This window comes from Numida meleagris, chromosome 5 (assembly GCF_002078875.1).
Source record: "Numida meleagris isolate 19003 breed g44 Domestic line chromosome 5, NumMel1.0, whole genome shotgun sequence".
NCBI lineage: Eukaryota > Metazoa > Chordata > Aves > Galliformes > Numididae > Numida > Numida meleagris.
The window spans coordinates 20,957,217-20,969,993 of NC_034413.1; the positions used below are offsets into that span (position 1 = coordinate 20,957,217).

At 40.4% G+C, this 12,777-nt stretch overlaps 1 protein-coding gene across 2 annotated transcripts; it reads left to right on the plus strand.

The window, feature by feature from the left end:
- On the plus strand, positions 210-10,666 carry VDAC2 (voltage dependent anion channel 2). Of its 2 annotated transcripts, XM_021399227.1 has the most exons (10): positions 210-368; positions 772-826; positions 4,135-4,206; positions 5,258-5,307; positions 6,468-6,620; positions 6,704-6,756; positions 7,202-7,429; positions 8,338-8,488; positions 9,373-9,430; positions 10,130-10,666. In XM_021399227.1, exons 2-10 carry the CDS (start codon positions 793-795, stop codon positions 10,219-10,221), a joined length of 891 nt encoding a protein of 296 aa, XP_021254902.1. In that variant the 5' UTR covers positions 210-368; positions 772-792; the 3' UTR covers positions 10,222-10,666. The 2 variants fall into 2 exon arrangements, with proteins under 2 accessions (XP_021254902.1, XP_021254903.1); XM_021399228.1 differs by lacking the exon at positions 772-826 and having other exon boundaries at positions 227-368.

The following is a 12,777-nucleotide window of genomic DNA, read 5'->3' on the forward strand; positions in this document are numbered from 1 at the left end:
CGCCCACCCGCGAGGACCCCTCTCCCCCGCGGGGGCTGCCCTGCTCAGCGCCTAGCGGCCCGCGTCGCCCCCGCCCGCCTGTGCGCTGCGGGCACGGCGTTCCGCGCGGCCGGCGGCTCGTGTCTCCGGGCTGGGATTGCTCGGGGCGGGCGGGCGTGCGCGCGGGGCGCCGCGTGGGAACGGGCACCTCGCGGGGCGGCCCCGACTATCCGGGGTCCTGCGGGGCGGCGGCGGGCGGGCGGATCGGTGTCTCCTTCACTTCGCCCTCCAGTGCCAGCGGCTGCAGCAGCGCGGCCTCCTCACGGCGAGACCCGCCCGCGCCCCCGGCCCCGCTCCGCCCGGTCCCGCCGCCCTCCCGCGCTAGCCAGGTGCCGGCTCGGGCCGCGGCTCGCCCCGCGGGGACGGGGGAGGCGGGCGGCCCTCGGGCGCGGGCGAAGGGCGGTGAGCGGGGCCGGGGCGCCTTCCCCGACGTCCCTCTGCGGGCTGCCGGGAGGGACGGGGCGGCGGGGGGTGGGGAGGGGGTTGGGGCACTCCGCCGCCCCCGATGGCCTCGGCCGTGCCCGGGCCGCGGTTACATAAGGGGCGGCGGCGGCGGGGGTCAGGCGCCAGGCGCGAGGCCCAAGATGGCCGCGCGGAGCGTTCACCTTGCGGCGGCAGCGGGCGCCGCGCGGCATCGGCCCGGCTCGCAGCGAGAGGGGCCTCCGCGCTGCTTCGGCTTTCCGAGCACGTAGCCGACCTGCGGCTGCTTGACTCTCTTTCGCTTCTCCGTAGAGTCTCTGCGTTGGCCTGGCTATGGCTGTGTCGCTAGAGTGCCGACCGCCGAGGAGTAAGTAGGGAGGCAGTTGCAGCAGGGGTAGTGAGTAGCTCTCGTTTAAGCGTTCGTAGCAGTGTAAGTGTAAAGGTCAGCGTTAGATAGGATATATTTTTAGCGATATTTTCGATATCTATTTATTTATTGTTATTTTCAGTAACGGAATACAATTTCACTGTAGTTATTGCCATTTAAAAAAAAACGTAGGGGTCTTTAGGTGTTTTCTTCCTAATTCTATGCCCTCTGGGCTGATCCTCAATGTCCTGAGGTCTGGAAATGGTTACTGAAGTCATTGGCATGCCTTTAATTACTGGGTGCGAGGCTCTTTCCAAGTATTGCCTCGAAAGAAAGCTGTGATGTAATAATTCTGACAGTCTTCACACATCATCTTGGCATTTTTTTTTCTTTTTACGTTGGAAAAAAGCATATTCAAGTAGCAGACTATTTTTTTTTTTTAGGGCTGTGTGGAAAGGGGGACAAAATGAAAATTTGGGTGTCATACCTACCTGATAGAAGTACTTTCTGTGTTCCTGAAATAAGGATTATTTGATATTTGCTGTCACAATCAGCCTGTTGTCATTAAGTAGTAGCTATATTTTAGGTGCTTCTAATTAGTGGTTTAGATGAAAGGCACTTCAAAACACACTTGAAGAAAATTGCTTCTAATTATAAGGATATGCAGATCTAGTGAATTTATCAACACTGGAGGAAATGGGAATGATTTTTTTTTTTGGCCTTTAATGAGCTTTCTGATGGTGACACTGGCTTACAGGGTGTTTTGTGTACCCCTAGATTTTCTTCTTGCATCCCTGTCAGTAAATGAATTAAAACTGCAGTCTGAAGGTCATAAGCTGTTTTAACTTCTTATCAGGAAAGCTGGGCCTGTAGGCTGGAGTGTCTGACAAGGATTAGTCAGTTTCCTGCAGTAGAGAGGATGCTTAACTTGGCTAGATAAAAACAGCAGTATCCTTTTACTGCAGTAATTCTATATATTTAGGCATAGATTCTTTAAAAGTATTTTTTTTAAACCTTAGGACATTATGGCTTAGCATAGATCTCTTGTCTGTAATGATTGTCTAGTCATCTTGGGAATATTAAAGACAAAAGAGAAGTTTATTTATACAGTCGTATTTTTTTATACATATTTTTTATGCCTTTAGCATAGATATGCTTTTTGACGCTTTTAAACTAGTAATAATTTTTCTTCTGGAGATGGTAATTGGATCTACTGAGAGGAAGAGTACATAGCTAAAACTTCTCAAAGCCCTTTTAAGCTACTGCTGAATTGAACAGTAGGGATTTGAAGTGAGGGAAGACCAGTGTTCCTATACTTCCTTGAAGTTTGGTCCTGTATCTGCTACTTCTTATTGAATAAATTATAGGAACCATTTTGTCTCATCACTGGGACTCATATCTATTTCTGCTATTGAGTCTTCTTTTCCTTCAGTTTACGCTCTTAGTTATTTTCTTAAGAATTTACTCCATGCAGGAACAAATTTATTTTAAGCTCTCCAGCAAGTGCTGGGTAGATTTCTTTACTGACTTGTACATAGAGCTTAGCATTTCTTACTGAAGAGGTTTTTTGGTTTTTCTTTTAAACTAAGCTAAATGTAGATGATTCTGCTATGATGCTGTTGAAGTTATCCTCCTAGGGTTTAGGAAGATGGAGAGAGCACCCGGGAAAACTGCAGTAGAAATTGCAGTAAACTAATGTTAAGGCACAAGACTGTTTATTGCACGCTAAATGTTTTTAAAATAGTAGAGGTTCATACAGTTAAGCTGTGTATGGCTGTTATAATCAGTGTATACTTTTTGTGGATGCTATTCTTAAACGGTCTGTTCTAGTGGAATGATGCCCTAAAGGAAATAATTCTGGGTCACTTGTTTCAGGTGAGTTTTCTTGCTTTGTAGGTAAGGCCAGAAAAGACAGACTTTTAATTAAAAAAGATGGAGTGGTGCTGGCGGGAAAGAGCCTGCTTTGATCCACGTGACTAATATACTAATGTAATTGTAGAGATCTGCAGGAGGTGAACACTTCTATAGTCAGATGATGATAATTGAAATCTTGGCTAAAAGTGCTTTATAAGAGTGGAAAGTTTTCAACTCTCAGTTGAAAATGAATATATGAGAGTATGGTCTTTATTTTTTTGGAGATTCACAAGATGTTTTTCTGTTTGAAACAAAACTCATACAGGAGTGAGATGAGCAGGGGATTATGTTCATCTGGCTTCCAGATAAACAAACATGACCCATTAAGTTTAAAAGAAGTTTTTTAAATTTTTGTTCAGACAATTAATTTTAAAAGGAAAGATTTTTGATTGTTTAGGCTTTTTATGATGCCTATCTAGCTTGTGTTAGTGCTTTCCCCTCTGTTTTTGTGGTCCTTTTGGGAAAATCACCAAGTCTGTGAAATATGCTCTGTTTTCTGTATTTTAAAACTTCAGAATAGAGTGCCTCGAGTAGTGGCCTTTTACTATTGGAATGGAAGGATAGTAGTCACCAAAGGAAGGTAGAGATGGAGAGTATCCTCACAGGGAGGAGGAGCATCGTGCAGATCTGTGAGACCTTAGAGTGGCATCCAGCAGGCCAGGGAAGCTGGATCAGATCTGGACTTGAATGACAGGTTCTTTAACAGCTCTGTGTCTGAGAAGAGCTCTCCTTACAAGTCCATTTCCCTTTCTCACTTGTATGACTTGCTTGTTTTAAGCTAACAAGGAGCTCGCCTTCCCCACCTTTGCCCCAAGACTTAAACTCTCGCCCTGTGTAGGAGGAATGATCTTCATCTGAATAGTTGCTGGTTAACAGCCTTTGAAGATCCTTTCCAAGTCTTATGTTTACCATATTAAATATTGGGCAAGTGATGTTGCAAAACAAATATGCTCACTTTCACATATTGAAAATGAAACATTGTGGGTCTTCTCAGATAACTTCCCTAAGCATCTGACTTTGTAGAACTTAAGAAAATATCTACCAGCATTACACCTTTCCATATTTCTCATTCTCTGGTTTTCAGTGAGCTTTTAGTTGGTTTGTGATAATTGAAGATGTAAGGAATAAATCTACTTGAAAAGTAAAGATTTCTCCTGTAGTCTCTTGACAATAAGCTGGTTACCTGTGCCAAGAAAGTGTTCAGTGTTCACAGTGAACATCAGAAAATCTGTAGATGTTTCACAGTATACTGTAATTGTTTGAACTATCTGGCAACTGGTAAATGCCCTGATGTATGAATCTGCCTTAAAAAAAGCATCGTTAAACGTTGTAGTAGCGTTTTTGCGTGTGTGCATAGTAAAAGATGGAATATTAATTGTGCCATTACCTTTCAGCTCCAATGGCGATTCCTCCATCATATGCAGACCTTGGCAAATCTGCCAGAGATATCTTCAACAAAGGATATGGTGAGTCAATATAGCGTATTGAGTGTGCTGCAGCAATGAATTGACTGCTTCAGCGTGTATGTGGAGTTCGGTGAATGCTCAACTGCCTGTGCTTCTGGAGAGGGTGGAGGGTATGTTTCTTTTAAAACATTTCCATCAGCTAATGTGCCAGTGGAGGCTTTTTGTGAGCTATTTTGATATGAAGTCTATTAAACCTTACTGCATTAAACCCATTAATGTTAAGTGAAGAGATGCAGAAGTATGCAAGGCTAGAAGCATCTGCTGTTACACAGCTTAGGAGTACATTTACACTTCCTTTACGGATCTTTGTGCCAAAGCATTTGTTGGTATACAAAACCATGTATACCACTGTAACATTAGTGTGTTTTTTTTTTTTCCTTGACTAGCAAGAGGAAAGACTAGACTGAAAGAATTCTATGAAATTTTTAAGGAGACGGTTGTGTTGTTTAAAAGAACAAGTGCTTAGTTGTAGTGCTTTTTATTTCTAGTCTTTGGGAATGCATGCAGGAGCTCATTCACCAAGATTATCACTCAAGTTTAAATGTAAGAAAATGAAATTATGCTCCTGTTGTCCTTCTTATGTTCTGGTGCTTGTGTATTTCCTAGTGACTTCCCATTCAGGCTTTTCTTTGAGATCTTTCTTCTTAGTGCTGAGGCAAGGATTTTGTGCAATAGGGTCACTCTTTAAAAGGCATTGAGTACAGAGTAGACACCATCCAGGGAACAGGAGAATGTGTTTTGTCTGTCAGTACATTAACTCTTGGAAGCCATCTTTTGTTAGTAATAAGTACAGTATACAACTGAGTGGCTATTCCCTGCTAATTCTTTAGTGATGACAGACAGAGCTCCTGGCTTGTTCTTAAGGTGACCTCCTGTACTGCTGTAGCATCTGAAATTTGAGTGTAACTGAAGTCAGCCTACGCTGGATTTTTTAGGTGTATGTTTATATTTGTGTATATACACACGCACATGTTGCAAAACCAACATCATGGAAAATGTGCATAGTCTTAGTTAAAACTTAGCTTTTTAACTGTAACTTCTGTTTATTAAGGGTTTGGGCTGGTGAAACTGGATGTGAAAACAAAATCTGCAAGTGGAGTGGTGAGTTTAAATATTTATTCATTGTACTTCTGGGGCTGTGTGTTTGGATGCTTATTTAATCATGGATGAGCACTTTCCAGATGCCATTAAGTAGCTTGTAGGTTGTATTACTGTTATTAATGATAATTTCAGAAGCACCTAAGGCTCTGACTTCATTCTGAATATAACACTTCTATTGCAAATGTCACAAAAAAAAATAGCTGCATTAATATTTGTAAAATAACAAGGTTTGCTAGCTGTACCTTGTGTCAACTATTTGTTTAGACTTAACACATTTTTTGCTGTTCAGCATACAGCTGTTTCTGTAAGTTTTTGACATCTTAATCCATGTGTGAAGTAGTTGGTAGTGAAACAGCACTGTGACTTCCCTTTAAAAGGTATTTAAGTGCTGCTGTATGGTCCACGAAGGATATCTTGGTCATGCAAGTGGTACCTCCTGCAACTTTCATCTGTTTCTAGAGTAGATTTTGCAAGATGTAAAGGCAGATTTCCCACACACCCCCCAAAACAGAAAGTTTTAAGTGTGTAACTGGCTGTTTAAAAACAAATGTGTGTGGGTTATGTGCTGTTTTTTTTGCAGAAGCCTGCACCCCAACTGAAACAGTTTGCAAGAGCCCTGTGATAGGTGTTGTGGTTCTTCAGCTTGTTTCTATCAAGGTCTAGTGGTTATCCTGCTAAAACTTACTGCATAATTCAAGCTCTCATGTGAATCCCATTTCAGTTACAACATCTCCTTCCCAAGAGTAGAATGTGCATACGCATATATTGAAGTCTCCTGGTTTGGTTTGATTTTTCTTTCTTTTTTCCCTCCCTAACGAGTACCAGACTTAACCTTTATTTCAGGAAGTTTTTTTTCTTCTTTTTGAGGAGAATGTTTATGGTAACAACTGTCTTGCTTTTGAGTTGCATTATAAATGTCTGTTTTGTAATAGCGGTACATGCTGCATTTGAGATGGAGGGTGAGAAGAGAGAAGTCTGTAATGTGGACGTGAGTCATCTGGTTCTTCTAGTCTGTGTTATGTTGCTGTCCCCCAAGTTATCTGATGTTATATAGAACAAGATCTTAGTGTTTGCTGAAGAAAGGTGTCTTCTCTTTTGTCACTTCGTAAGGCTTTCAGGATCACGTTTCTTCAGTATAACATAGATGCTGTCCTTTTTAGGAATTTACAACATCTGGTTCATCGAACACAGACACTGGAAAAGTGAATGGAAGCTTGGAGACCAAATACAAGTGGGCTGAGTATGGGCTGACTTTCACAGAAAAATGGAACACAGATAACACTCTGGGAACAGAAATCGCAATTGAAGATCAGGTAATAGATTAGCTGAGTATTCATTTCTTTTACTCAACTAGCAGAACTGAATTTATAGCTTTATCTTCTCATCCTTCATTTAGATTGCCAAAGGCTTGAAGTTGACATTTGATACAACTTTCTCACCAAATACAGGGTAAGATTTTTTTGCCTTTTTTACCTTGTGTATTATGCTACTCGTGTGGTTGGTAAATGTTCCATCTGTTGCGTCAAATGAACAGATGTTTGTTATCGATCCAAATTAGCAAACCCCAATGCTAAAGGCTTCTGCTTTTCCACGTTGCATCTCATTCTACAGGCTTAGCATTGGACACTTCACAACTGTCAATTTCTCTTAATTTCTGAGATAGAAATATTTAGTTGGACTATTACAGGAGGCATGAAGATATCTCTACTTTCATCACAGTGCATGCTTCTGTGATATCTGTGTAGTTTCTCGATGGGTTACCTGTGCTTTGGGCCAGTCTATTGGATGTATGTGCATGGCATTTAGATACGTTCTGTTGAGGCATATGGCTCAAGTTTGTCTGCTCGTTGAGAATGATCAAACTGTCTTAAGATTAACTGTTTCTCTGTTTCAGAAAGAAAAGTGGTAAAATTAAGTCAGCATATAAACGTGAATGCCTAAACCTAGGTTGTGATGTTGACTTTGATTTTGCTGGGCCTGCAATCCATGGTTCAGCTGTATTTGGTTATGAAGGCTGGCTTGCTGGTTATCAGATGACTTTTGATAGTGCCAAATCAAAATTGACAAGGAATAACTTCTCTGTGGGTTACAAGACTGGAGACTTCCAGCTGCACACTAACGTGTAAGTACTGACAATTGTGTCCGGTTCCACAGAAGCAGGCTTTTTCTGCCTTCCTTCTCGTCAAAATATAAATGCTTGAACTACCAAAATGTGCTTGCAAGGCACTTAAGCAGCATCCATTTTTTTAATATTAAACTTCCTAAATAAATGTTACTTTGTCTCTTTTTCAAAATGCTAAATACGCTAAATAATGACTTGTTAACATTTATAGTGTGATACATGCTACAGTTTACCAAATACTTGGAAATGTGGTAGCCTTGTTATGCAGAGCTGATCAAAAGACTTTACCCAGCCTTCCCAATGTGTTGAGCTGTATCTGACTATAATTTAGGAGGCAGTTGATCTGTTAGAGGTAGCAATTAGTGTTGCACTATTTAAGTAGGCCAGAAGCAGTTTCTGGAGCAAAAATAGTTCTGCTTTTGGACATTTTGAGTAGATTCATCTTCACGTCTTGATGGGATGAGTGCATTTATTGCTTAGAGCACAACTAAAGTGTGAGGCATCTTGATTCTGAACTTTCTTCACATTGCTGTAGTTAGAGGCTTCGGATGTTGTTCAGAGCAAGCTGACTAAAATTTTCTGAAGAACATGATGCTTCACTCTAATCTAATACATTGTTTTTGTGTGTTTATGTAAGCCATAACTTGAATTTGAGATGGACTTTCTTCTTCTGAAAGGAGAGAAGGGGGATTGTTCTGTCTGGTTTTGTGGAAGTTGAGGTTGGGGGAAGCTACAAAACATATTACTCTAAGATATAAGAATTTTACTGTGAAGCTTTGTTCATCTCCCCTTATACAGTCTAAAAGTGGGAAACAAACTTTCTAAATTCCTACTTAAATAGAACTTTGAACTGTTTAAAAAAAAAAGATTATGCAGATATAAGAAGGTGATTTTTTTCATCTATGCAGCAATGATGGTTCAGAATTTGGTGGGTCAATTTACCAGAAAGTGAGTGACAATCTTGAAACTGCCGTAAACCTGGCATGGACAGCTGGTAGCAACAGCACTCGTTTTGGAATTGCAGCTAAATACAAGTTGGATCCCACCGCTTCTATCTCTGTAAGTATGGTTCTGTCCAAAAGGGTTATGCTAAACAGAGGAGCTTTTTAGTTTCTGAGCATATGTGTTATTAGTACAAAAAAAATTATAGTCTTGCTAAAGCTACTCCTGGAATCCAAGTGATTATTAATAAAACATGTAGTACTTAAATGTTGCCTGCAGTGAAGTCTATTTTACAGTCTGACTCAAATGTTGTATTACTGTACAGAGCTACATATATTTGTATAATAAAAACCAAAAAAACCCTTCATATCTGATTCTGTAAGCTTACAGATTGGAGAGAAAAAAAAAACACACACATTTTGGGAAAGACTCTAGTTCTCATAGTAAGAACTGTACGAGGTGCTGGTTAAGAAGTCCATATTGCAGAAAGGTTGTCTTTGTTATGCAGTTGGATTTGAACTTGGACTATTGGAATCATTCTGCAGATAAAGTGATTCAAAGTCTGGAAAAAGAGTTTTGTATATACTTGTTATACTGGTACTCTGAAATGTCCACTACTTGACTGATTGGATATACAAAACACAAATTATTTTCAAATAATATGAATGTGGAGGATTCTTCCAAAGCAATTTGTTTTGGGAAACTGGTGGTGAGTTGCTGTGTTCTTCTCAAAAGAGTGAAGTTCACCAGCCAAACTGCATTCCAGTAACAATTAGTTGTCCCTGCCTCTGCAATCCTGCCTGCTCTTAAATGGATTTATATTCTTTAGTGTACGTTGTGGGGCAGAGGCATAGCTAGGGAGAGAGTCTAGTAAGCACAGAGATAATGAAAGAACAAGTAGTGTTGGGTTAAGTTGCTAAGTTCTCACTCCTGAATAATAACAAAGAACTCTTCAGTTAAAACATTTCAATTGCTTCTGTGTTTTTACTTATTTTCTCCAGGCAAAAGTGAACAACTCTAGTCTAGTTGGAGTGGGTTACACCCAGACCCTGAGGCCAGGTAAGGGCTTTCGCATCCATGTCTTTCATGCACGGCACAACCACTTGATTTCCATGTATTTATGTGCAACTATTTTGAGCTTTCAGAGTAATTTTGTCTTGAAGGTGAAGTAGGTGTTTGACAGCAAGTTCTGTTCACATAAATCTTTTACATAAGACAAATTACGCTGTGTCTAACGGTATTTCTGCATCATATTTCTCATTGATTGGCATAACAGCTGACTATAGTGTATAGGATAGCTTAGCTTTAAACTTGTTCTGTTTAAATATGAAAACACCTTTTAATGCTATATTACTATTGGTTAGTTCCCTATCTGAAAACCAATAAAAATCATAGTTGCATTCCCTCACTCCCTTGGCACAAATCTGCCTTTCTATGCATGGTTTTCCTTCTTCGTGTACACTTTAATGTAGAAGAATTCTTTGCTGTATTTATCAAGTGAAGTCTTTAGATATCCAGTTTATAAAATGGTATTTTAAAGAAGTATCTAGTTTGTTGGGTTCACGTAACTGACTTTCAGTAGATTTCATATGTAAATGAATGTAGGTAACTTTAGAGCAAAGTAATAAAAAAGAGATACAACTGTAATGTATGTAATGACAGAGGTTGAGTTGCATGAAAGCTTGTAATGACAGAGGTTGAGTTGCAGGAAAGCTGCTCTGGTTACATGTTGTAAACATGCTCTTTAAAATTTTACAGGTGTGAAGCTTACTTTGTCTGCCCTGATAGATGGAAAGAGCATCAATGCTGGTGGCCATAAACTTGGTCTTGGCCTGGAATTGGAGGCTTAAAAAGGCGAAGAAACTGCTGCAGAGAAGGGATATCAGAAGAATTTGGCCTTAAAACGTATTTCCAATGTGACCAGCAGGCTTTTTCCCAAAAAGAGTACAAGAGCTGTATTTGTATTTAGACAGTTACTTGTTAGCTGGTTTCTAGTTAAATTGGTTACCCGTCTAGTTACAAGTCTGCACTAGCGCAGTCACTTAAACATTATTTAAATGTATTTAACTGTTCAATGCGCTACCCACAAATAATGAAATAGACATCTGAGAAAACTGTACAATTGTGTGCATGTTTGTTTTATGTTCCTTTTAACATTCGATATTGCTGTTGAATGAAAAACGGATCAGTGGATATCTTGAAATGAGGTCAACAGTTTTGTCCAATCACCTTAAGTAGAAATACATTTGGTATCCCGAGATGACTCAAATTATGAATAAAACAAGTACACACATACTTATGCCTCAGATATTTTAAGAGTTAAGATAATAGGGTAGTGCTCAGTTAAGTTTTAACTAATGCTAACTCAAGATGTAGTGCTCTGTATCTTTGTGCAATTAAGGACTCACCCCACCCATGACAGTGCTGAATATAGCTGGTTTTCACCAAACAGTTAAATTCCTCAAGCAAGTCATGGATTAGGTTTTTTTGGTTTTTTGGGTTTTTTTGGCCAGGTAAGATTTGTCATGTCACGATGGCTTAATTCTCTTCTGTTTCGTGGGCAAGATTTACTGCATTACTAGTTGGCCTGCTCATGTAAAGAGCGCAGAGTGATTTCCATGCCATATTAAGGCATTTAAACACTACTCCTTGATGCTTTTGCCCAAGGGACGGGGGGGAGAAATTCCACAAACACGTGTTTTGCTTATATTTGTATGAAGTGAGACTTAACCTCTGCAACTGAATGTAATGGTACAACAGCCTGCTTAGCCCAAATACTGTGAGAGGTTTCTGCTTAAACTGAATGAAATAAAGGCTTAATTTCAAGTGGAAATGGAGGAAAATACATCCAATTTTGCTTTCTCATTGACAGGTAAATATTGGCAAGTATGGTAAGAAATGTGAAATAATAAAAAAAACCCTAGTTTTCTGGGGTAGAATTAAGAGGTGGCAGTGTGAGGGACAAATCTCTTATTGCACTCCTAAGGCCAAGCATAGCTAGCTGTGAATGTTTTTAATGTGGAATATATTACGTTCATGCAGCTCTTACTTCTAAGAAGAGGGATTTATTGTTTTCAGGGGAGTGCCTGGAGCCTGCTTTTTAGCATCTCATAGCTGGTGTGTGTGTCTCTACTTGATCTCGCAGCCTTTAGTTCACAGCAACTTCCTTTATAGGAAAGGAGGCTAGCTTATCAGGAAGTTCTGTCTATGGCTTACAAACTGGTTCACGCAGACTTAACTCATCTAAAAGTGTTCATGATTTACCTGAGATCTTGATCCATCCTGCATTGTTGCTCTCATACTCGTAAGTGCTCCAGTAAACTGGCTGTGTTCAGCTTTCAGCTGTGGAATTGTTAAGCCGCCTTCTTAGTGCAAGGTCTTCTCTACCTTCTGAGAAGACTGTCAGCTCAGCCTCTCGAGCAGGCTTGGTGTAGTGTCTTTGACCAGTTTTGTTACCTGGAGAAGAGAAAGTTCAGCAGCATGAGTAACTTTGGAATAGCTTTGGTACCACTGTCACTAAAATGCCCTTTTAAGAGCTCTTCCAGGGCTCAGTGATGGAAGAGGCAGCAGTTAGGGTGCAATTTGTTACTCTGTTGCATGCAGGCATTTGTAAACTGATACTTTGAAGTGTTTATGTATACTAGTACTTCTAAACCTAGAGACTGTGTGGCCAGACGATTGCATTTTCATCCAGATTCTTTTCAGTGTTGCACAGCATCTCCAGGCTAGTCCTGGAAAAAAAGTAATGCTGTGTGCCTGCATGCATCATCCAGCTGTTGCACTTGGGCAACATATAAGATAATATATATAAGATAAAGGACTGTGTTTTTCTTATGAGTAAAGCCTTGTTCACGTCCTTAAAGTAGCATGGCTACAGCACTAAAACTGCTCTCTGCAGTATTTTGATAGGACTCTTAGTGGTCTGGTACCTGGCCTAGTATGAGCCAGCTACCATAGCCCTTTAACATCTGTTTACCTCTAGCTGTCTTTGAGGCTGTGTAATAGGCAAATGAAGGAAAAGCAGGTACTTCAGAGTTTCTCTTCAGCTCTTCTACAAATTTGTGATGGGAAGCTTGAAGCTATTCATTTTATTCCATTGTCAGGTGAAGTGCTGAATAAGTCCTTAGCCTTTAAACCTTAAGCAGTTCTCTGTTATAATGCTGATAGGCCATGGGTGAAATACAAGTGCTGCACAGTAGTTAACTGAAAATGTCGAGGTTTTCATAAAATGTCATAAACCACTACCTTGAGTAAGAAAAAGAAGTTCAGTGTCTTATCTCTTGACATCTTCCAAGGAGGACTTATAAAAAAGGCTTTCCAACTTTCTCTCCAGGTGTGTTGCAGATGCTAGTGGTGTATTTGGAGTTCTGTGGTGAGGAATGTTGGTAGTGTAAATAGCTCCATTT

What these genes read in the sequence shown, in the direction of transcription:
- VDAC2 (XM_021399227.1), top strand. Translation starts at nt 793, where the DNA reads ATGGCTGTGTCGCTAGAGTGCCGACCGCCGAGGA. An exon ending in AGAGTGCCGACCGCCGAGGA is followed by an intron (nt 827 to 4,134) that starts GTAAGTAGGGAG and finishes ATTACCTTTCAG; the next exon opens with CTCCAATGGCGATTCCTCCA. An exon ending in TATCTTCAACAAAGGATATG is followed by an intron (nt 4,207 to 5,257) that starts GTGAGTCAATAT and finishes CTGTTTATTAAG; the next exon opens with GGTTTGGGCTGGTGAAACTG.